The 25035-nt window shown below is 42.9% G+C and overlaps 1 protein-coding gene across 1 annotated transcript in view; it reads right to left on the reverse strand.

The window, feature by feature from the left end:
* Positions 1 to 16096, reverse strand: part of EPB41L3 (erythrocyte membrane protein band 4.1-like 3) — a 66258-nt gene extending 50162 nt beyond the window's left edge. The window contains exons 1-2 of the mRNA XM_009879975.1: positions 15902 to 16096; positions 11335 to 11532 (exon numbers count right to left, since the gene is read on the reverse strand). Of these exons, the coding sequence (XP_009878277.1) occupies positions 11335 to 11532; positions 15902 to 16096 (393 nt within the window). The remainder of the gene's footprint in view (positions 1 to 11334; positions 11533 to 15901) is intronic.
* Positions 16097 to 25035: the final 8939 nt, after the last annotated feature.

Consider the following 25035-nt stretch of genomic DNA (forward strand, 5'->3'; position numbering starts at 1 on the left):
AGGCCCCTATGTCCCCCACTGTGCTTGCTGAAAATGGCACTGGCAGTTCCAGAAAAATCAACATTTCATTCATCTGAAAGTTCAGAGCATTGAGAGCGATGTTCTAGGTGTTACACAAAACATTTTAAAGGCAGTCACTTCTGCTACTGAACAAAAACTTTGCTGAAGTTACCATACAACCTTGTACACCAAAGACAGAGGTAAGATATAAAGTGACGAAGCAAACAACAGATACTCTATACTCCCCTCTCCCACACAGACAAACAGAGAAAAGCTTAAATATAAAAGAACTGAATTCATCCGGTCTTTTTATTCCAACTATTTTATGTTTCTTAGGGGAAAGTCTTGGTTTTCAGACATGCAGAGTATTATAAATGAACACTTATGAGGACACATGTATCCCTTGGATGGATATAATACTCTCAACCAGTTTGTAAGGAGTTCGCCAGCAAGCGTAGAAGATACTGAACAAGACCTTTCTGCCAGCCTTTCAAGTGGCAAAGATAATAAAGGCAATGACACAGAAGTTTCAAAGCAGAACACATTCATTTTTTTGGTTGTCAAAAGGAAATACCACTTTATCTTTTACGTACTTAATTATAGCTACTAATGAAACTTCACTGGTAAACTGCATTTGGAAAAGTCCCAGGTCACAGTTCCAAATACAATCTACTGAACAAACAGTTTAGCCAGGTGTGGGAAAAACTAAGAGCCAGGCAATTTCAGAAAGGTATAGTTGAATAAAAGCCACATTAAAAAGACTTTTTCTTTTTTCCAATATGAATATAGAGATGCTTTCCCTGAAAGATGCATGCCAATACAAGCTCCCCAAGTGTTGTTTCTTTACTTATATTTTTATGCGTGAACCTGCATACACATGTCAATAGGTGACCAACATATTCTAATACTCTGAAATAAAAACTGCAATATTATTTTGCCTATCTCTGCTTGTTAATTTAGAATTCTATCGCAGACTGCTCTGCACATATAAACGAATGTCACACAAGAAAACTAACATTAGACTAGAAGCTATTTGACGACTGATCGTTTTCTTTTTTCCCCCCATCATGGCAGTACTATAATTTATCAGCTTGACATTTATTGTAATATAGCACGTTGAAATGTATTAGCATTCCTGAAAATAACCTTTTCTGACACCTATCTCCTATGTATTTTAATACAAGCATTTAGATAAATATCTAACACTATCTATGCAATAGTGACATACCTGCACCAAGTGTCAATGACATTGTATAACATGACATAGTTTTTATCAGGGGCAACCTTCTTTAATGCCGCTTGAGCTTGCAATCCTAAAAAGCCAGCACTAATCTAAAAAAACCCAGGGGACTGCTAAATCCCTGTAAGAAGATTGGTGACCTAGTGCCAATTCTGGCATCAAAACAAATTAGGGTCTTTGCCTTCGACCTCAGCAGCAGAGAGATCACACCATCACACCAGCTCTAAGCATCCTGATGTGCGCTACCCCATTTGCAGGCTTAGGAATAAAGTGGGCACTTCGTTCACAGCAATGCAAAGTGGCAAAAGGGGGCACCTGAGAAATAATAAATACTCTGGAGCACGTCTTTATACATGGAAGCGTAACTGCCATGGCTGCATGTGCGTAATGGCTACAGAAATACCTGTCAAAGGTGATGATTATCAAACGCTTGGGCATCCCGAGTGCATGAACAGAATTCACACTGTAAAAATTGAGACCTTACAAACACCATTCTCCAATAAAGGTAAAAAAAACCAGTGGATACTATTTCTCAAACGGCAGTTCAATTCACAGAATCACAAACTCTCCTAGACTGGAAAAGACCTTTAAGATCATCTAGTCCAATCATTAACCTAACACTGACAACCCACTAAACCATGTCCCTGAGCACTATATCTACATGACCCTTACATAACCCCAGGGATGGGGACTCCACCACTGCCCTGGGTAACACGTTCCATTGCCTGACGACCCTTTCAGAAAAGAAATTCTTCCTAATATCCAATCTAAACTTCCTTTGGCGCAACTTGAAGCCATTTGCTCTTGTTCTATCACCTGTTACTCGACAGAACAGGTTGACTCTCACCTCTCTGCAACCTCCTTTCAGATAGTTGTAGAGAGCAATAAGGTCTCCCCTCAGCCCCCTTCTCTCCAGGCTAAACAACCCCAGTTCCCTCAGCTGCTCCTCATAAGACACGTGCTCCAAACCCCTCATCAGTTTCGTTGCCCTTTTCTGGACACCCAGTGCCTCGATGTCCTTCTTGTAGTGATGGGCCCAAAACTGAACACAGTACTCAAGATGCGGCCTCACTGGTGCTGAGTACAGGGGGAAAATCACCCCCCTGGTCCTGGTGGTCACACTATTCCTGATACAAGACAGGATTCCTCATGCAGGCCGCACGTCGACTGGTTTCACGCACTTGCTAAGCCCTGACATAAAATAACAAACCGTACTCCATGATTTTGGAGGCTTCTCATCAGAGAAAGTACCCCCTCACACACAACCTCGCTCAGCTTTCTTGAGCACACAGATTTTAAATTAAAATCTGGGCTCGCGTTTTAACTAGAGATGCAGCTGATCCGCTGGCTTAATGCCTCCTGACTGCCTGACCGCCTCCTGCACAGCCCTCTGCAGTAACCCAAGCAGGTCCCTTGGGATTCAATACAGCAGTTGAAGGTTTCCAGTGGGGGTTATAAATATAAATGTTTTTCCTTATTCTGCCTATACTTGGATGAGCTCAGCAAACACTCATTTCTCCTGTGTTTAATGGCTAGCTATGCACCAGCCTGGCACTGATACAGCAAGGGAAACCAACGCTACCTGTACCGTAAAGAGTTACTGGCATATATCAGCAAAAATCAACCATAAACTTTTTGTTTATTTTCAGCTGAAAAAAAGCTCGGCTGACAACATAGTCCGATTTACAGAGTAATCTTGCCATACGAATTTAAAAGCCGCAGAGCTCTCCCTGACCTACATTGCCAGGCTGGAGTGAATAAAAAAACAAAAAACAAAAAACAAAAAACAAAACCACCACCAAAACACAGAAACCATAGTAGAGAACGATGCTCTCGAGACAGGAGAGACAGCATGATGATCAGGCTTTTAGATTTGGGGTACCTTAGCCAGTATCACACCATCAATGCTGGGGTTGTCGAGAAAAACGACGTAGCCTATTCTCAAGCTACATCCAAGCTTTATTCACTTCGGACCAAAACCATTTCTGCCAGAGCAAGATAAACCCCGAGAGACAGACCTCGCTGCCTGTAAAAGCTTTGCTTTACAAGCAGGTATTTCCTCACCACCCAGTCCCATCTCTGATATTCTGTTTACTGTATCAACAGACAGGGATAAGAAAACATAAAAGCAGCCTAGTGAATGCTGCCTGGGGCCCAGCTGGAAAAAATAACCTGTACGAGGTGTTAGGATTTTATATGACAGCTGATATTTTTAAGAGATGATAATAAATTGAACATTTACTTACTTTTGGTCTGGAAACAGCAACTCTTAAGTGTTAACACGGGGACAGCACCTATAAAACGGCAATGACTAACAACAGAGCTGGAGATGAACTCATAGGATTGGAGAAGGTAGCAGGCACCCGACTAATGCAGAAATGGGCAGAAAATGTGACAAAACGCTGGGAGGCTTGGCAGAAGCGTGACTGGGCAGCAACAAGAAAACCAGCAACTTCTCTGGGAGGATGGGCACTGGGCAGAGGGGGGAATGGACACATTGCCCAGAAATAGCAGAGGGCTTTAAAATCTGACCCTCCGTTTGGGGAAGGGAATGGGGTAAACAAAGCCCTCCATCCACTGTTTGTGATTTATATTCTAGTAGCGCTCAAAAGCACAGGCTGAGGTTGGGTGCTGGCTGCATCAGGCTTCCCAGTAAGAAGTAGCAGACACTCTGGGGTGAGGACCACCCAGGACATCAAACCTGGAGAAGACAAACACAGAGGGACTGACACAGTCTCACCCGGTGAGGCCATCAGTAAGGACAGTGACAAGGACAGGACCCCTGGAGCCAACAGACATCTATCTGCCTGGCATAGAAGGCGGGTAAAAGATCATCCTCTCATGGACTCCTGCAAACCAGCAACGAGCCTTGCAGAACCTGGGTTTGAGTGTGCATGACCGAAAAAAAACTTAAAAACTTCGCCAGATGGAGAATCGAGCTCCTGTTGCCTGGCTTGTGCCCAACTGGTGCACTAAGGGGAGGGAACTGGAGGCAACATTTCACTAGGAAGTTTTCAGCTAATCATTTATTCCCTAGAAAATACAGTTTCAGGGCAGCTGAAAATATTTGTCAATATAGGTCGACCTCTCTCAATAGTTTTCACCATTATGAAAAATGGCTTGTGCCTCCAAAGTATCAAAACGAAGATTTTTGTCTGCTAAACCTATCATTTCACTGTCTAAAACTTTTTCAGAAACTGTTAATGAAAGACAAGAGATAAGAGGTCTAGCAAATAGATGTGCAGAGGACATGTACAATTTTTTTTGTTGTTATTTTTAACTTTTGGCACTGATTTTGATTGTGACCATGTCCTCTGCTGTGCCAGAAGGTGGCATTTAAAGCCCAACCTGCTGTTCACTTGGTGCAACATCTGAAGGATTGACTTGGGTTTAATTCTTGGTTCTCCTTCAGTCTCTGTAAAATACCTGCATATTAACTGGAGGAAATACAAGAGACCCCAGCTGTCAAATCGCTTAGGTGTGTTTTCCTACTAAGGTTATAAGAGACCTTTTCTCTGAATATCACGCAGCCCAGATGTTCCCAGCTGCGAGGAGCTGCTGAGATGAGCTTCTCCTGGCAAGGTGGAAATGCTCCAGCCCCACTAGTGCCACACCAGCATCCTCCCTCTGCCTTGTGGCATTTCCAAAATGCTTGGCTCAACCTGAAGTGACTTTTTTTTAAATTTAGATTTCTTTAGCTTCAGTGGAAAACCTTGAAAAAATACTAAGAAACACTAAAAAGGTAGCCCTAACATGTTTATTTTTGTTTCAATTACCAAACTGAAGCAAAAAAGCCTTTTTCTGCTCAGCCTCTCAGTTGATTATTATGAACTGGACAACATCAGGATCGATTTCCAGAACATTATGGTTCCTGAATCGACAAGTATTTAACTCATAAAAAGCGGCACACAGTATTTTGAAGAAGCAAGCCAGAAGAGTTTTGTGTTAACTCTATTCAGCTGAAACACATTCAGGCAATACTGAGACTCCTGCTGACATGTGTCAGGTAACATAGATCTTAACTGAATCCCTTGGCTAATCTAAGTCAGCCCTAATTAGTGGGTCTGGGGACAGAAAACATTCTGTGTAATGATGACGACGCATCTCAACCCAGTCACATTTACTGAGACACGTCCCGGGGAAGGAACAAAAACCTAAAACAAAGCTCTTCATATTAAATTAACTGAAATGTAAGCAACGAGTAGGTCAAAAGGAAAAGACTTATTAAAAAAAATTCCCTCTTGCATTCAGTAATCAGTTTCACATGTAAAGCCATTTGCAAGAGACTGTGTGGAATTCATTAAACAATTAAAATGTGCAGGGGGTAACTGAAACTGTATCCTTCAGAAAGCAGAGTGCATCTTATTACAGTGGCTTCCTTCCTGAGCTTAAAGCCTATCTCAAAATGGATGAGAAGTTCAACATTATTAAACCTCCTGTGCAAAAGCGGCATGGCCGGTCCCTGCTTTGACGGCTCCTGGGGAAGGGATAGCTCGGACACCACGTGGGGAGGGGGACAAGGGGGCCATGCATTCCCCCCACTGCCATACAGAAAGGCAGAAGGGTTTTTCCTCCAGAGGTAGTCTTGCAAGCCAGATTTGGAAAAACGGGAAAAGAAACACACATGGCACTGAAGTTAGCTATCACTCTTTCATTTCTGGCAGTGGTGGCAGAGCAGAAACAAGTCTGCTTGTTCTCTAGTCTTCAAGCCTGTCCTATGACCATCTTTACTTAATTTTTAAGGAAGCACCTATGTACTCTCACTTTTTAACAGAAAAAAGAAAAATTCATGTGAAACACAATACGCCATCCTATATCAGAATCCATTTATTCCATGTCCATTTTGTCTCCAAAGAGGCGTTTCAGCACATATTTGGGCAGGGCAGAAAGGGACCTGTCTGCTCCAGTCCACCTCTGCCCACGTTATAAACCCTGGTTTCAAATGCATGGAAATAAAACTTCCCACCATTTCAACTCAAGTATGCTACGCGAGGACCCAGGGAAACCCTTTAAGAAAATGGGGTCTCCATCAGGGTGGAAGGAGGTTCCACCAGAGGTTCATCACAAAGGCGTAGCGGCAGCTACAGGACACCCAGCTACCGCCCAGGTGCCAGCAGCAGCATGACCCAGAAAACTGCATGGAAAAAAAATCCCAACAAACCCCAAACACAGCGTATTTTTACCAGTCCCCTCCTACCTCAGCTGACCCCCACCCACCAAGAAGAGGGGACACCAGGAATGCTTTCTGAGAAGTCGGCTTTCAATGTGCTCTGCAGCCTATCCCAATCCTACAGCAACTCACCCTGTTTGATGTAGGGCTGCAGAGATGCCACGGACAGGCTGCCATGGAAACATTTGTTTTCATTTACTGGTGTCCTGCCCGATAAGAAAGTCTGAGCGGTAGAGGAACGAAGAAAGAGTATAAATTACCAATGGGCTCAGACAGCTGAGCCTTTGAAAATGAAATCTAATTATTTTACCACTTATTTAGGCAGATTATGCTATAGCTTTCTGATCTCACTTTGTGATTAATAACACGTATATGTTTAGAGCAGAAATGATGAAGGCAAATACCAAGCTGTTTTAGGAAGACACTTCAAATTAGGCTACATGTCAGGGAGAGGATGACAGCTGGTTCCACTTGCATCTTTTAATTAAAATGCAGTAGTCTAGATAACAGAAAATTGAGAGGGGGCAGAGAGGGAAAAGGAGGGCAATAAATCCTAGAAATCACTAACTGTACTACAGCACTTGAAAACCCCTACTTAAAGTGGGAAGACCCCAGAAATAAGTTATTTCTGCTTGTTTTCTTGTATCTTAGGAAAAACCTGAACTAGAGCATTCACTGTCTTTTTTTACGGTTACCTGAAATCAATTGGCAGCCTTGGATCTTCCTTTATCTTTGGTTCTTCAAACCAACAAACGTGAAGTATAGGTCTAGCTTGCTTAACAGAGAAGTCTTCAGCACCCTCTTTGCAGTGCAGTTTTGGCCTCTTTTGACAAAAAGCATTTCTGATCCTGATGCTGGCTGGCAGAGTGCAAGGAAAAGCCCAAGGAGAACCGTCAACAGCAGGGGTGGACATCTAGGTGGAAATCCCCGCTCAGCAGCCTTCTGAGCAGACTGTGTCGATTCCTGTGACTGAGCGCCCACTAGAAACCTCCAGCTTCTTCATGACATGGGAGAACCACTTAGCGGCCCTGAGGCTGTTTTTCTTTGATAACAGTATCAGGGACAACGTCAGTGTACAGCAAATACTTCTACTCCAAAAGCCGACAGCTGTCCTGGGACAGGCAAAGCACCATCAGGTGGCCATCCCACCCCTGAAAGGAAGGACCCCTCTTAAATAAGCCCACTGCTACCATCTGTAGGTTCCCAGACAAGACCGGCAGCGGGGGTACAGATGGTAACACTTCTGGTTTTTGGTTTTGGAGGAGGATGAATGAACAGGTTGGGTTACCTACTTAACTTGGTCTTGGCTTGTAATGTCTTACTGCATGAAAGACTTTCTGGGTCGGGACAGATAGAGCACACAGGCAGCAACGCTGTGGGGCCTCAAGAGAAAGCTTTTACCTGGCATTTGCTTAAGATCCTTTCACCGAAAGGATACCACATTAGATGAACCACTGTTAACCTCAGCTTTGAAGTTACCTCTGCTACATTTTCCCCTGTAGATATATATCTCATATATTATGAAAAGTCTTAGTGTCACAAATGCAAAGTACTGCACGTGAGAGAGACTGAAAAATACAGCAGAAGGCAGTAAAGATGCTCGGCATTAAATATGGAATAAGGAAGAGGGGCTTCTGAAACAAAGGACACCAAGGGGATAATGGATTAACCTAACCTGCCTCAGAAGCATCTCAATCTGTGAGTACGTGCAATTTCGGCTGTCAGGTCATTAACTGGATGAACGCATAATTGATAAGCTGTAGGTTGTGCTCTACTTGAGAGCAATAAGCTCCTTTAAATGATATTAATATTTAACATATATAAAAGCATTTTTCATTTGCAAAGCACTCTATAGAGTAACTGATGGATTCTGTAATGATCCCCAACTCCCAGACTAGGGAATGCAATTCTGGAAGGATAAATATCTGGCCCATGTCCAAATCAAGATTCACTGACAGAGCTATCATTCTAGCTTAAAATTAGGTTTCTAAGTTTCCGGTCTTTCTAGATTACACGGCTCTGTAGCCTTCAGTGGGTAGAAGCACGACACACAGGCAGAGCTGGAAGACAGGAGCTGACAACATGGGATGACATTTCTGACTCACACCCACCGACTGTCACACGCCTACCCTGGGCCACCAACCACACCGAAAGATGCAGTTAAGTGGGTTAAACACAAGGAATGGAAATAATAAATATTTGATTGCCTTGCATTGTCTGCCCCTCTCCTCTTTCTTTTAAGGAATTAATCCCAGGGAATTTACTCACCTCCATAATTCGTCAGGTCTTTCAGTATCCTTTTTTATCCCCCCCCCCGCCCCCCCGCCAAGTTAAAGGGATACAGTAAGTTCACATGTAGGCGATCCTTAAAATACGATAGCATTTTCCTGAAATGTGACAGACTATTTCTCATGCTGCAGCACTGAGTTTCTGTGAAACAGCCACAGAACTTTTGTTATTACACAAAATTACTGTAGGAGAACTTCACCTTCAGCCTCCTGCATGGTTTCCTGAGATGTCTCTTGAGACAGACCTTCAGTCTCCCTGCCCTACTAACTCCTTTGTATATACTTCTTCTCCCTGGGAGTGAAAGTCACATCATTTCTCTTGGCTGGACACAGCATCCTTTTGCTGTAGCTGAACTTTAAGCACGTGGAAAGTGGAATCCCCTGGTGGTCTACCAAGTGTTCCCACAGGCCAGAGTGGGCTGTGCCAGAGAGGTACCTGCAGTTGCATCCTCAATACACACAGTATGCTGACAATACCACCTAGGAAGGATGCAAAGTCTGGACCACCCATTTAAGGTACACAAATGCATGCGTCACTCTAGTTGCACTTGTTCCCTGAAATTTTTCTGCCTTCTAAACTGCTCCCTGAAATATTTGTGCCTCCTAACTTCCATTTCAATGCACCCAATGGTCTGTTCATCATCGTAGCTTTATCATTTGAGGATTCATCCTTTTAGGAGCTCTATTCTCATCAATATTACATTCTGCCAAGGAAGTCTAACCATCTTAGAAGCAGATAAAGTGATTATTGATGACAGTAAATACAATTTCAAAGTATTTCAGCAGTGTAAGTAGAAAAAATGCATACAAAATTTATATTGGACATTATTCAAGAGCTATTCAGAACTTGCAAAGTAGAAAAATATGACAAGCAATAAAACATGATGGCTTCTACACACTAGCATTTTGACACTTCAACTCCAACAGAGTCCAAGTTTAGCAGAAAAGTGAAAGTTCCTAAAAGAAAGTATTATTCACAGGATTTTTTTTTTTGCGTAAGTGGAAGTCTAACACGACAAATCTCCCCTTCTGCTCCATCTTATATCCCCATAAAGCTAAACAAGCTTGCCTGCTAGGCAAGATTTCCATAGAAATCATATTTGGTAAAATTTGCTTGATTGTATTCCAAAAAGTGACTCACATTTTATAACCAAGTGGCAAAAGCTGAAACAAGTTTGACTCTTTCCATCAAAGCCAGTATAGTCATTCTTCCAGCTTAATGGTTCACACGCTACTCTTGACAGACAAAACTGGGATCGCAGGTCAAGAAATAACAATTTAATAGTCACAAACTATGTGGCCAGATAGCTATTGCTAGTCTAAAGGAAACAACACAGGACCTGGCCAGTGAAACTAAAAGATACTTAGCATGAATGCCAAGTTGCTCTAAGAGCAATAAAATCACAGCTCCTGTGCTAGCATAGAAAAATTTGGCCCAAACTGTAAAGACACAGTTAAATGAAAATCAAAGCTCTTTCTTGCCTGCCACTCTCCAAAGCGCTTAAAACAAGAGCGTCTGGAGGACGCAAGGGCTGAGTACAATCTGACTGTAAAGACATCAGGATTTGACTCCCAGTCAGATACTCCTTTCCTCCACCCCTTCTCCTTCTTTGTGTTCCTGCGCGTTTCCCTTTCAAGCCTGCAGATTATCCCATTCTACCTTCAAACTCCTCTGTTCTCCCCAGGTGGCTTTTCTTCGCCACCGTACCCTGTGGTTGCCTGAAGGAGGGTTGGCTTTGCTGAGCCCTCAAAAACACATTTTTCCCCTCCCGGCCACTGCTTGTGGCCTCCTGACCTACAGGCTCAGGCTCAGGACAGGCTGGTCCACTGGCCAAGACCACCTCGGTGAAACGGCTGGAAAGGCTGAATGGAGAAATGGGTCCACTCTGAGCTTCTGCATTTGCTCATGCCCACTATGAGATGCTCAATTTGCTCATGCTCTGCTTCCCCATGGCCTTCTGGAGTTGAAGGAATGGCATCCTCTTAGCGTGGGTCTGCCCGCAGGCACAGACCAGTTCCTAAGTGACAGTGCAGCAAAGGCCATCCCTCCCAAAAGTAGGCTCCTGGCAAAGTCCCAGCAGGGAAGGCAAGTTTCCTTGCAGAAAACCACCAGCAACTTTTGCCAGTAATGTTCAGACACAGTTATGATTCACAGACATTGCGGAGAAGCACGTAAAACTCACCACCCTCACTGCTATTTGCTCCTGACACTTCCCCTGCCTCCCCCTGGGTGTCTCTCATGCTCCCGCTAATCTCACGATGGTCAGAATTAGTCCTTGGACAGCGACTCAGTGTGAGTCCCAATTCAGCAGAGTACCAAAAGAGAAGCCCCATGAGATCAAATCCTTCTTTGTTTATGGGCTTTGCTGCCCATTATTCATCTTCTGCATTCTGTCATGGTGTGTGCAGATATGAAATTAACTCAAAGTCTCTGGCTGTTCCAGGGACTGCCCACAATCCCTCATCCTCTTCAAATCTGTGCAATGTCTTCAACCTCCAGAGAAAACAACCGAAGCAAGTCTGTGCTTAGCATTGGCGAAATATCAGGCCATTCATTCTTTTGCTTAAATTAGGAATCCAATTTCAAATATTTTCCTCCAAACAGGATGAAAAAAAGAAGAGAAAATGTAATTTACCTCTACTTCACATGCATATTCTGATCCATCCAGGAGTGTCACTTTGCACTGCATATTTTTCGGTTTCTTGACGATCTTTAGAGGAGACTTGGAAAGTTTGCTAGATGATGATTTTTGAGAGAGCTTGTCGTCCTCTAGCTGCTGATATTCCAGCTGTTTTGCACTCGCAGCAGCAAACTCTTGTTCTTTGTCCGTGGCCTATAAAGAGAAAGAAAGACACATTTGGAAGTGAGATAAATGGATCACGCAATGCAGTACACTGCACCCTGCACCTAAGCATTTAAGTGAGCCTAGTATGGGGCTTGGATAAGAAAGCCCCTGATGCAGGACAGAGTCTTCTTTACCTATTGAAAAGGTTTCCCACATCCCCCATATTGCTCCCAGTCCTCCCTTCTCACTCCAAAATGTACATCCAAAAGGCCTGATGAAGGAGCAGCATGCATGAAAATACTTCAGGCTTCTACTTTTTCCATAAGTACAAAAACCCACTTGGACTTCCTGGAACAGTTTTTTTTTGGCTGTTGGAAATGCTGAATAATGGGTAAACGTGGTAAACAGATATTCCTACGCTCTCTTAATAGTACTTTTAAGTTCTGCATCTATTAAATTGTATGATGCTTCCACTGTGTCGTATGGAATAGGAAAAGACCATCAGGTCTGCACTAATTTCACTGTCAGTGAGAAAACAGTCCCCTGAATGAGGGGACGGATCCCCCCGTGACAGTGTGAATTCGCAGGGGGATGCTGTCATGCCTGGGAGAGCGAAGGGCTCCCCAAGGGCCTGAGCAAAGGGTTAAACAAACAGGATGGAAGTGAGGAGCTAAACAACTTTTATGTGCAGCCGTCTGGCTAATGGATGATAACTACGGGATGAGAGGCTGAATTTTGCTCTCCACAGATGCCCGATAAGTCCCTCAAGCCAGCGAGAAGTAGGTGCTATTTGAAAGACAAATATACTGCAGGGGAAACGGGAGAGAAGAAACAACCGGGGTTACTTTTGCTTGGGTTTATCTGAGGGTCAGACCATTTGAAGAGTTATCACGACGCAGCACAGCCCGTGGTCCTCTCCACAGCGCCAGATGAAAGCCAGAACAGCTCTACAGCATTTCACCCTTCCTAGCAACAGCACTATGCCGCAGTCATTACCTTTCTCATCAGTTATGCCTCTGATAGTCTCCAAACAAAACCTCAACAGGAGTGCAGTAATACCTAAGCTAAAGCTTAAACGGAAAAAAAATAATAATAAAAAAAAAATCCTTCCATTATCTCACTGCAAGGAAAAAAAAACCCAACCCAACTGTTTTGGCTCTGAATGATTTTTCAGTGTAACAAGCAACAAGCATCGTTGGAAATATATTGTAAATTAATCCTCCAAGTCTGTTTCCATTCATTGTATATAATAAACTTTCATGAGGATGGAGCAAATCCGTCCAAAAGCTTTAATCTGCTTTGAGATCAGAACAACCTTGCATCGTATAACCAGCAACAACAGTGTAGTGTTAAATCACAGGGAACTTTCCCCAACAGATTTCATACAAACAAGCCATAAGCTGCCCCTCTGCCTTCGGGTGAATGGGAGAAAGAGGAATTTGGAATCGGCTCTGCTACCAGCAGTGCCAGCTCCCACCAAAGCCCCAGCAAACTGCAAAGGTGCAATTACAAAGAGGCGAGGCAAGACCCAAGCTCTTCCCTTCCCTGTGAGACAGGACATAGCGGAGGTCTCCTGGGCTTCCCTGAGTGGGGAGACTAGATGGAAGTAGGACTAGAAAGATAAAAAAGCAACACAAAAGCTGCTTTCAAAATACGTCTCATCCTCTGAGTCGTGGATGTTCTTCCCCTGGAGCAGCCCAGCACGAGCTGGCTCTTCCCCCATCTACCTCCAGCACTGGAGGACTTTCTCCTTCCTGCATTTGGACACCAGCTCTGTGTCTAGACATCAAGATCCTTGCATACCTTGAAGGCTGGTGGATGGTGATGGGCACAATGTATGTCATCGGATTAGCTGCTCGCTGAGCATTTAACACTTACAGCAGCTGTGACGAAGGGGGAGAGTCCCCCCAGGCTCAGAGCCAGGCTTGAGGCCAGCTACTCCTCTACCACAACCGTGGCCAGCTGGCAACCTACTGCACTGAGAGAAGAACAAGCCTGAAGACGTCTCTTGGTGGGGCCCCTGTGAAGAGCTGCGCTGCTGTTGATGGGCAGAGGGGTTCTTTGATGATTTCCATACGTTTTGTTAAAGAAAGCTGCCTGGGAAGGTGCACATGCGCGTGTGTGGGTGCAAAACTCATTCCAGGGCTGGAAAAATTATAGTGTCATACCCGGTGGCTCATTAGGTCTCTCATGTGAGAGTTAACACCCTGCCCCAACAAAAAAACAACTAACAAAAAAAACAGATGCATGGAATTAAACTTTTTTGAGAAAACGTGAAAGCTGCATGAGAGAAAAGCCCACAACAACAAGGGTATCCAGCAGCCATGTAAATTTTAGAACCATCTTCAGCCTGCAAACAATTTTTGTAAATCCTAATGGACTGGTGATTGTTTTTCTTCATGAAGACACTCAGTATCTCAAGACTACAGCAGACACTTGCCTATTTATAAATATATTTTTTAAAAAAATAGTATTGAGGTTATTTTGTTTGTTAAGGTTCCCATCTACATTAAGATCAGGGGAACGTGTCTAGGTTAAAATCCTACAAAGGATTTTCTCTCATTTGTCTGGAGAACAAAACATGCCAAGAACTATTAGAGAAGATCCCCCAAACTATACTGACATGTTCAGGCACTGAGGTGCTTTCAGACTGTATTAAGTCTCTTCTTTCTAAAGAAACCTGACATCCTGGTATCTTGGAAAAAAAAAACAGCAGCCAGTGAAAAACCCATGTACTCAGTGAATTATTTTGAACTCTGCAAGCATAGTTGCGTTTTCTCCAAAATTCTTCCCCAGGATACCTCTGTGCTGTATTTCTGCAGTACTTTCAGTGTCATGGACTCAATTCTAGTGCACCACCAGTTGCTTCAGGGTTTGTGGGATTTGAACATAAGCTGTCTCGTCTCTATCTATATTACTGTACCTTACTATGAGACAGTATGTTCAACCCCTTCTGAAGCTGGACCCCCTTCTGAAAGCAAGCCTTTGAAGGCACAGGATTCAGCAGTAATGATCTTTGATGCTTCACAGAGTCTTACTGGGGTGATACCACCAAGCCTGCGCAACGCATGAACCTCATCTACTTAAGACAGTTGCTCAGAAATGTCAGTGCCCAGCCTGCGCGATGCCTTCTTGCTGATTTTCAACAAGTAAGACTGCATTATTATACCTGATAGCATTTTCAACAAGACAGGAAGGCAGGAAGACAGTAAGACTGCATTATTATACCTGATAGAAAGAACTCATTTCTGTAGTAACTGCTAATCTCAACAGGAGAGAAACCTTTTTGTCTTCATTAAAATGTTCTTCTTTATGTGTACAGAATGACAAAAAGTCACTGTCATGGATCAGTAACTTAAATCTTTCTTCCCAAGGTTCTCTCATACGAGTGATAGCAAAAACCATCAACTTCCTCACTGTGATTACAGACAGCAAGAGAGAGAATGATATCCATTATTGCTTCAATTTTTGGCTTTTTTAATGACACCATTGCCAATAGCTCTGACTTAGTGCTGCAGGAAAGTCATGATTTTTTGCAGGAAATCTGATTTTTTTAGAGGGTGGAGGAGAGGAGGTGTTAGACCAACTTATTCCACTTTTCAAAGGTGAATGCGATCAGATGGGGGTCATAACCTTACGGAGCTAAGGGATGCAATTTGCAGGTACCTCATTAATTGTGTGTCACTTACCCATGAAGAACAATGCCTGTTAATCCTATTGACTGGAAATTATTAACAGGAAAAAGAAAGCATCTTCCACAATTTAATAAGTGCAACAATGAAACAAATGGAAAAGCATGTGATAACTCTTCTGAAACCTATTACATGAAAAGTTAAAGTAATTATAATGCAGTCATTTCAGAACTACGAGAAGCTTAAGGGACCACAGCTTTTTCATGGCTCACACATCAGACAAGCAAGCATGAAATCAAGTTTTCAGCAGGTGTCAAAGAAGAAGAAATGAACTCTGAAAACATTTTCAGCTTCTTAAAAATTGGCACTGTTTGCTATCCAATGCAAAGAATGAAATATGTTTCCCCCTTAGTGAATAAGACTGCCCTTATATTTAAGCACTGGAGGTAGAAATGAACTAGCAATACTTGGTTTTTAAAAAAGGCTTTTCTGTAAAATACTAGTACTGCGCTTTGCATCAGACCTGGCTGGTGGCTGAATATAGCAACTGACACTGCAAGAACAGAGCAGGGCATAAATTTCAAAACATTATGTCTGAGAACTATTATTTTTTAAATGCAAAAGACCAACCAGTCAAGATCTGCAGCATCACACCAAACAGCCCTCAATGCATATCTGAATATGTATTTCCCGCTCGTTTCCACCAGGCTCGTTACTTCCCAGGAGCAATAAGCGGGCACGTAGCTAGTTGGATACAGCGCACGTGTGTGCTCGGGCTCCCTTACCTGCTCCTTTTTCACTGGCGTGCTGTGGGCTGCCACGGCCGAGAACTGCTCGAGTGCGTTTTGATGCTCTTCGCTCAGCTGCTGCTGCTGCTGGTCCTGCGGCTGGGTCTCTGCCGCCCCTTGCTGCGCGGGGCTCTCCTGCTGATCCTGCTCTTTATCCTTGGACTCAGAGTCCGATCCCGATTCTGTAGTCATGGTTGGTTATCCTGTAAAACAAGGTGACCTACTGAGTGCGGTCTTGTAGCCGCAGATTTGTAGGCTAGGCTTACAAAATGGAGAATCATAGAATGGTTTAGGTTGTAAAGAATCTTGAAGATCATTGAGTTCCATCCCCCCTGCCATGGCCAGGGACACCTCCCACTAGACCAGGTTGCTCAAAGCCCCATCCAGCCTGGCCTTGAACACCTCCAGGGATGGGGCATCCATATCTTCTCTGGGCCACCCATTCCAGTGCCTCACCACCCTCAAACATCAGGTGCAAAGCTTTAGTTTTAATACACCCAGCCTTTAAAACTAAAGTGGCTGTTACTGGCCCAAGGAGAATCCCTAGGAAAGCTTCCCTGGTGCAAAAGACCAGGTTTAAACGCATCTGTACTCTGAGGAACAGTGCATTGCCATAAAATCTTATCCTACATTATAACAGTCAGACATTATAAGAATTTTGTTGAAGTTACTTACAGTTCTACATAGTCTGTAATTCATAAAAGGAGAGAAACACATTGAGAAAGGCTTGTGTGGTTGAGGGCCCTAAATCCAACACAATTCACTGCAGTTTGGGTATCTAAACCATGTAGAAACTTTTGAAAACATTCCATCTTTTATTCTTTACACTGAAGTCAACAGGGCTTCAACTCCTCAATACCTGCACTCCCTTTTGAAAATGGAATCAAGTACTTTTGATGCTTCCAAGCAACGTATATGCTAGAAACATCTGGAGTGGGCCCACCAACATCACTGCAAATGTACAACTGTCTTGTAGCACAGTTCTGTCCTTCCCGCTCGAATTCACCCACACTTCGGTCATTGCTTTCTAAGTGCTGGAGCATCCAAAAGAAAAGATAAATTAAGTCACTCTAAGTGTTAGATTTAAAATACAGTGAGTATGACTTTCCTTGAATGTTAAAAGGCTGCTTGAACTTAACTTTGTCCAGCACTAAATCAAAATGAAAGTATTAGCAATATTAATTCAAAATCTTAACTATTTCAATTGAACATTTTCATTATAAATATGTGGTTGGCACCCAATTCTCAAACTATACAGATGCAAACCCCAACTTCAAAAAATACTGTGATTTTGTACCAAAACAAGTATTTGAAAAAGCAAATTCTGTGCCAATTCAGCAAACAGTCTGCTGTTATGTCTGTTACTTGTACGCTCTGAGTCCTCATGGTCTTATCCTTGAGCATTCTGCTTTTACGCAACTCAAACCCAAACCAGTCTGCTGCAATCTATTTCTGCTCATCATCAGGCCGTGATTTCTTTAACCTGGTAACCATAGCTACTACGTAATTACAAGCAGTTCCACAGAGTATACATCTGCTAATTCATCTGCTAGGAAGCCACTATCAACTCTCAGCATACACTACAATATTTACTAGGAGAGAAACAGGGTTATTAAAGATCACAAAAAAAAGAGTACAGGATTCTTTTTTTTTTTACTTACATGTTTAATAAGCGATATTGCTTGACAGAAAAACGTTTTAAATTAGTATTTTCAAACTCAGTTTCAAGGCTAAGCCCTCCAGTGAACAGAGGTCTCTGTACAGCACGTGCCCAGCACTCAGCCTCTGTGCAGCTTCTGCAGCGCGTGCGAGGACACGCGTCCACGTTCCGACCTCCTGCACACCAAAACAGCACTACAGGGAAGCAGAACTGGGAAGCACATATGGTGGGTATATGGCTCAGGCCACATTTTCAAAGTACTAAGGTGTGACACACTTGTGTAGGGATACGTCATAAATTTCTACACTCAGACTGGAACAGTTATAACAAGATTACTCTTTAAAATGTATTGTTTAAACAATTGTCCTTAGCATCTACAACAAGCAATAATTAACTCATGTCTTTTAAAATGTGACTGTCAGGCAGGTGCTCATTTGATCAAACTTCAGATGTCCACATCTGAGATGGTGACTTTAAAGGCAGAGGAGAAAACTAGACGTTTCAGAGACCGAATCATCTGACCCATTTTAGATGCCTGCTTTAAGCTGAGATAAATCCCATACTAGTGCAACTTTGTCTGACTCTCTACAAAGGAAGACTAAACAAGTTCCTCTGATGTAGATAAAACAAACCCATCCTCCATTTCCAATTTTATTAAGCCACTCTTTTTTGTACGCTTTAAAAATTAAATTGCAGAACAATGTTAATCTCTTCGAGTTTTGTTTTGCCCATCTGTCAGATCAACATGGAATAAACTATTCTTCATCTGATGCTATTACGGTTGCCTTGCTTTAAAAGCATACAGGTCTCCACAAACTTCACAACTTTTTGCCCCCGGTCTCAAACCATGTTTTGTACACGTGTATGAAGATGTGAAACACAAATTACTAAAATAATGAACTCAATAAAAACAAACTATGCATTTGATTTTCTTTCCCAGAAACTAAGAATTAGCAAGTAACAAAAAAACAACTTACAGCTACTAAATCATTAATAAAACAACTCCAAACAGCATAGATGCTGAATACAAAGTGTTACATATGGAAGTTATACAAAGTCTTTGAGGTTTTTTGAATTTTTTTCCTATTGATATGAGCTGGAGAAGCATAAACAGAAAGCAACTATCATACTTGCTGTTTGGAAACAGTCACCCCAAGTTATCTTGAGGCATTAACCTATGTAGGATCAGACTGTCTGTCAATACCAATCTCAAAAGTCTGTCTTCCTTCAGCTGCCACCACTGTGTCTCTGGAAGCTCATTTTTGTACCCCACACAGCTTCTTTCCTAATGAACATTTGTATCCTGGCTGCTTGCGAGCATGGAAACACAGCCATTTAAACTAGCCCCATAAAACACAACTTCACATAGCATGAGAGGAAAGCAAGTTTTAATTTTCTTGGCAGTTATGATTTTGCATCTCAGGGAACAACAAATGCAGTTCACAAGTTCTTCTGGGACATTCCCGCATGAAGCAGAGCTTCACAATGCAGTGAGTTACTCTCTGGCACTGGTGTTCTCTCCAGTTACATACGAGTTCTCGCTTGCTCTAAGAGTGCTTTGTTAGAAAACTTCTTGTGCATTATCAAATCTTTTAGCATAAGTGATTCCCTGGATACAATATTCCTGTCATTAGTCAGACAGCAGATGGATTTAATTAACCCAAGGTTACCCATTTCCAAATGTCTTCTTTATTTCCCTATGCATACTAATATGTTTAATAACAAATATTGAGAACAAAATACTATTGATTTCACGCTGTTATCTTACAGACATAAATAGAAGCAAAGCAAACACATTTTGCATCCAATTTCTTACAAACTCCTCCGATGACTGTACTGTCAAGATTTATCTCATTCCACCTACTGCTGGTCGAAAATACCTAAATTACAAGACAAAAACCAACATTCCTCTCTCAGGTTGTTTTGCCTTCCTCAGCTGCTTCTCCAAAAGAACTTTGAAAGCATTTCATTTTTTTATAAATGGTGCAACAATCCTCCTAGGAAGAGGTGTTCACTTATTGGAAGAAATAACAGTAATCTTAAGAAATTTAACAACATAAATATTTCTCTACCTTTGTTTGTATGCAGCAAACCTGACAGAGTAGCTAGTAGCCTCTGTTTGACATTTGTCAAACACACATAATTGCTCAGAACTTCTTATTTTATTAGTTTATTTACTATATCTGGCTATGTATCAAAACCATGACTTCTGATGTGAATTTCAGTACAGGAAGACAGAAATCACTGAAGTTCCTTAAACTTTTTCTGTTGCCAGCAAAACCCCCGTATCAAATTCCCCTCTCCAGCAAACAGAAAACAAACTAATAAAAAGAAACTACGAGCACTACCTTATACAAATGAGGTAATACTATCCAAGCCAGATGTGCTCTTGGATAGCTAAGTTTTGGCTTACAACCCAATATTCAAGGATTCCAAAAGATTAGCTGAGTCCAAACTTAACACAGATGCTGCTAATACTGGATAGTCTAAGGCTAAAGTCAATTTGGCTACAGAATTCATTCAGAATTAAAACCAAGTGTTTTGATTAAAGGGAAAAAAAAAAGGTGCCATGAACTAGCTTATGTTAATCTGTGTTAACTACTCAAAAATTAAGTTAAAAATGTATGTACTTTCACCAGTGCAAAGTTTTAAAATATAAGTGAGAGTACTGCAAAAGAATAATTAAGGGAAGATAAACATTAATAGACTATCAAGGTATTAAAACTCACGTTCAAAAAAATGACATGGCATATTTTAAAATAATTTTTATTACATCAAATCACGGAAAAGAAGTCTTTTCATACCCTTACATTATACAAAGTAAAGAGATTACATACGGATTGCAAAACCTGCAAATCACTTGCGCAAAGCCTACATCCTAAAACCTGCCAACACACTCAGTCCTTGGTACCTACAGCTACCAACATATTGCACCTTGGGAGATCACCATCTCCGTTACCAACTACTCGCTAGAGACTTAAAGCACCTTATTTCCTTTTCTCCATATGGGAACCAAAACCATGTTGTCCTCTATTAATAATTCTCTGAGCAAAGCCCAGGGTATGTCACCTGGTGCCCTCCAGCAAGTAACAGTCACTGTACATATCCATATATACCGTATATATCCACATATCCAACAAGTTATTTGACTCCTTGCCTCCTGTTCTCACTGCACAGACCTTCTGGGCTGCATCTACTGAGCAACAAAATTCACAGCTAATTGACAGCAGAGCCCACAGTTTAATTAACCCCAGCAGTCATTAATAAACCTTTATTTATATATAAATACATGCCAGTGAAAATATCAGCTATATTAAGCAAACAGAAATCATATTACAGAAGAAACTGCAAATTAATTCCAAATAAATTGTGATGTAATGACAAAACAAAATTGAACCAAGTATAATTAAATGAACTATACATAGCCACTAACTATTTCCTGTAGTGCACAGATTAATGATTTACATTTAAATGTTTCTTTGATCTAATTAATTCTCTTTGTGGAAAGTTCTCCTTTAATTACAGTAATTTCTGAAGATTGTTACAAATCATTGCAAAGGTCCAAATTTGGGAGTTACGTAACAAAATAATGATTCCATACTTCAAAAATAATGTTCTGCATAACAAGAGACATATTTATCCAGTAACGATGAGATGCTGATGAGAAGAGCATATGGAGAACAATATTGCCGCTATGAGCAGTAACAGAAATGTCAATATACATTTCAAGAAGAGAAAACACACCAGAACACTGACTTCTAAGCTGGAAATATAAACTGTTTTCATCAAACTGCTTGAAGTCTCAGCTCACTTCATTCCAATTGGGTTCCTTATTAGGAAAATGACCATTTTTCGTTGATCCTCTTTAATTTGCGTTGAGTTTAGCCCCCAGGTGCAGGAGGCACCTAAGCCACAAAAGCTTGGCCCAGGTCCCTGCGAGAGGCAGGACCTCTACTGCACTTCACCAGGAGTTCAGACCAGCTCTTTCTTCACCCATCGCCATCCTCCAGCACCGGCAGCGACCGTTGGCCTTGCAGAGGAGGCATCTCCCCAGCAAGAAACCCACCGGTTTCTCTGGTGGACACCAACAACCTGAAGCAACTGCAGAAAAGCGGCCTGAACGGATGTCGGTGCGGAACAACCCCAAAAAGGGCAACTGGATGCCCCGTCCCAACTGCACGTTCTTGTCACCTTTCTCGTGCCAGTGGCGCTGGAATCGGGGGGGGCGGGTGGCTCAACTGGGAGGGTTGAACCTCCCCAGCATGGGGAGGGGGACGCAGCCACCCTCCTTCGGGCATCGGGGGGCACCCCGTCTGTCTAACGCAGCTGTGAGGCTCCAGCCCAGCAAGTGCAACCCTCATCCTTCAACTCACAAACATGCTGGCTATACGGAGTTTAGCATCACAGTTTAACTGTATACATATAACAAACATAAACACATCAGAGTCAGCACATTGAAAAAACGTGAAAAGAAAGTCAAAAAAGGAGTAACATGAGAGACAAAAGAAAAACAATGGAGAAAGGTGCATAGTATCAGGATGAGGTGCTATCGTGCCAGCACAGCATGCTCCAGGTTAAACGACTTAACAGATCTGGTGGCACAACTGAGGGGCCAAGCACAGGTGCAGGAGAGAGACTTGGTGTACAGGGAGATGTTAAAGGAGGTTATCGGGAGTGGTCAACACAGATTCATCAGGGGGAAATCATGCTTGATAGCATTCTGCGATGGGATGACTGGCTGGGTAGATGAGGGGAGAGCAGCAGACCTTGTCTACCTCAACTTCAGCAAGGCTTTTCACACTGTCTCCCATAACATTCTCAGAGACAAGCTTAGGAAGTGTGGGCTAGATGAGTGGACAGTGAGGTGGATTGAGAACTGGCTAAATGGCTGAGCTCACAGAGTTGTGATCAGCGGCGCAGAGTTCAGTTGGAGGCCTGTAACTAGTGGTGTTCCTCAGGGGTCAGTACTGGGTCCAGTCTTGTTCAACATATTCATCGATGACCTGGATGAGGGGACAGAGTGTACCCTCAGCAAGTTTGTTCATGACACAAAACTGGGAGGAGTGGCTGACACACCAGAAGGCTGTGCCACCATTCAGTGAGACACAGACAGGCTGGAGAGTTGGGCAAAGAGGAACCTAATGAAGCTCAGCAAAGGCAAGTCTAGGGTCCTGCACCCAGGGAGGAATAAGCCCATGCACCAGTACAGGTTAGGGGCTGACTTGCTGGAAAGCAGCTCTGCAGAGAGGGACCTGGGAGTCCTGGTGGACCAGTTGACCATGAGCCAGCAATGAGCCCTTGTGGCCAAGAATGCCAATGGCATCCTGGGGTGCATTTAAAAGAGTGTGGCCAGCAGGTCGAAGGAGGTCATCCTCCCCCTTAGCTCTGCCCTGGGGAGGCTGCATCTGGAGTACTGTGTCCAGTTCTGGGCTTCCAGTTCAAGAAAGACAAGGTACTACTGAAGAGAGTCCAGCAAAGGGATACGAAGATGATGAAGGGACTGGAGCATCTTTCTCATGAGGAAAGGCTGAGAGACCTGGGTCTGTTTAGCCTGGAGAAGAGAAGGCTGAGAGGGATCTCATCAATGCTTATAAATATCTAAAGGATGGGTGCCATGAGGATGGGGCCAGAGTCTTTTCAGCGACAGAGCAAGGGGCAGCGGGCACAAACTGGAACACAGGAAATTCCATCTCAATATGAGGAAAAACTGTACTTTGAGGGTGGCAGAGCACTGGCACAGGCTGCCCAGAGAGGTTGTGGAGTCTCGCACTCTGGAGACATTCAAAACCTGCCTGGACGCTGTCCTGTGCAACCTGTTGTAGGTGACCCTGCTCTGGTGGGGGGTTTGGACTAGATGATCTCCAGAGGTCCCTTCCAACCCTGACCATTCTGTGAGTCTGTGTTAATAAGCAATAATAAAAAAAGGCTGGTTGGAGGTGTTGCAACACATAGCATGAGGTGAAATATTTGTTTGGCCTTCTAGGAGGGTGAATGATACAGATTTCTTTAAAGCTTCCTGATGAAGATGAAAGAAAGAAAAATGGAGGCAACATCTGAGGAAGGAGTTGTGTAATCTGGAGGAGATGGAGGAGACACCTTAAAACCAACAGACACACTGTTCAGAGGAGACAAAAAGGTGATGGCAGACTTGAATTACCCATAAGGACCTGAAAATCTGCTTCCCCCCAAGGCATGCATGCACCTCTCTGGCACCTCCACTGAAAGAAAATGAAGCTCAGTGTTTCTGGAGATCATCCTCTGCCTAGCAAGCATGGGGACAGGAAGTGTCAGGAACTTTTACATGATGGGGTAGGGAGAATATACCGTATACATCAAAAAGGGATTGTACACCAAAGCAGAACCAAGGACACATGACTCAGGGACGAACATAAAAGACCATCATCAACTTAAGATGAGAAATGAAAACTAAGATGCAAAGTGACTTACAATCAGCAAGAGACATGGCAGACAATACGGACAGAGTCTATAAATACATTAGAAGGAAAATCGGGCCCGTTAGTGAACGCAGTGAAGGCTGAATTATTCAGTGCCTCCTTTCACAGCAGCTAGCTGGGACCAGATACTCAGAGCATCTTTCACCTGATGTGCAGGATGTGCGAGCGCAGGCTGGATGGAGCAAGGGAAGGACAGAGCAAACACATCAGTAAGCCAGGTGGTTTCAAGTCAGCAGGAACCCCTGGAAACGTCCCTACGGTGCTTGGTGACCTACCAGCAATCTTCTCTCAACCACTAACTACCTCCTTGCAGACACCAGAGGGGCCAGGTAAGGTCTAAAAAAAATTAAAAGATCCAACACAGAACCCGATCTTACAAAGGAAAGTAGGGACGGACAAGCCAGAAATTACAGTGTACTTTTAATACCAGAGAAGTTACTGGAGCACACTGTTCAAGGATTTCCAATCCTGTAAAAATAATGAGATTAGAAAAAAAAGCAACAAACAGTCAACATGAATGTAGCAAAAAGTCATGTTCAACTAGTGTAATGTCTCCCGCTCTCTCTGACAGGGCATCTGTCCCAGCTGATAAAAAGAAAGTGGTACAGATGACAGTGCCTATCTTTAGAAAGGCTTTTAGAACAGCTCCACATGACTTTTTCATGAGTGAACCACAGAAATAGTTCAAATGATTAAAAGAAAAGAAAAAAAAAAAAAGGTGTACAAGTGATTAAAAAATCCCAAACCCTAGCCTACGAACAGTTATCAGTAGCACAATGACAACCTGTGAGAACTTATTCATTTAGGGAATCACAGTCCTTCGAGCATCAGTGAAGGGAGAGTGCCCGATCCGTGCTCAGCATCACAGTGGGGAGGCAGGGGCACGCTGCTGGCATCCTTAACAGCTTTAAAGAAGAGAAAAGCAGTCTGACAGAAAACCATATATATGCTGAATCTTACTACATTCCCGCCAGGGTAATGGCAATAGGAGTGGGGACCTCAGCAGTGAAAAGCAA

This window comes from Charadrius vociferus, unplaced genomic scaffold, assembly GCF_000708025.1.
Source record: "Charadrius vociferus isolate BGI_N301 unplaced genomic scaffold, ASM70802v2 scaffold202, whole genome shotgun sequence".
Taxonomy (NCBI): Eukaryota; Metazoa; Chordata; class Aves; order Charadriiformes; family Charadriidae; genus Charadrius; species Charadrius vociferus.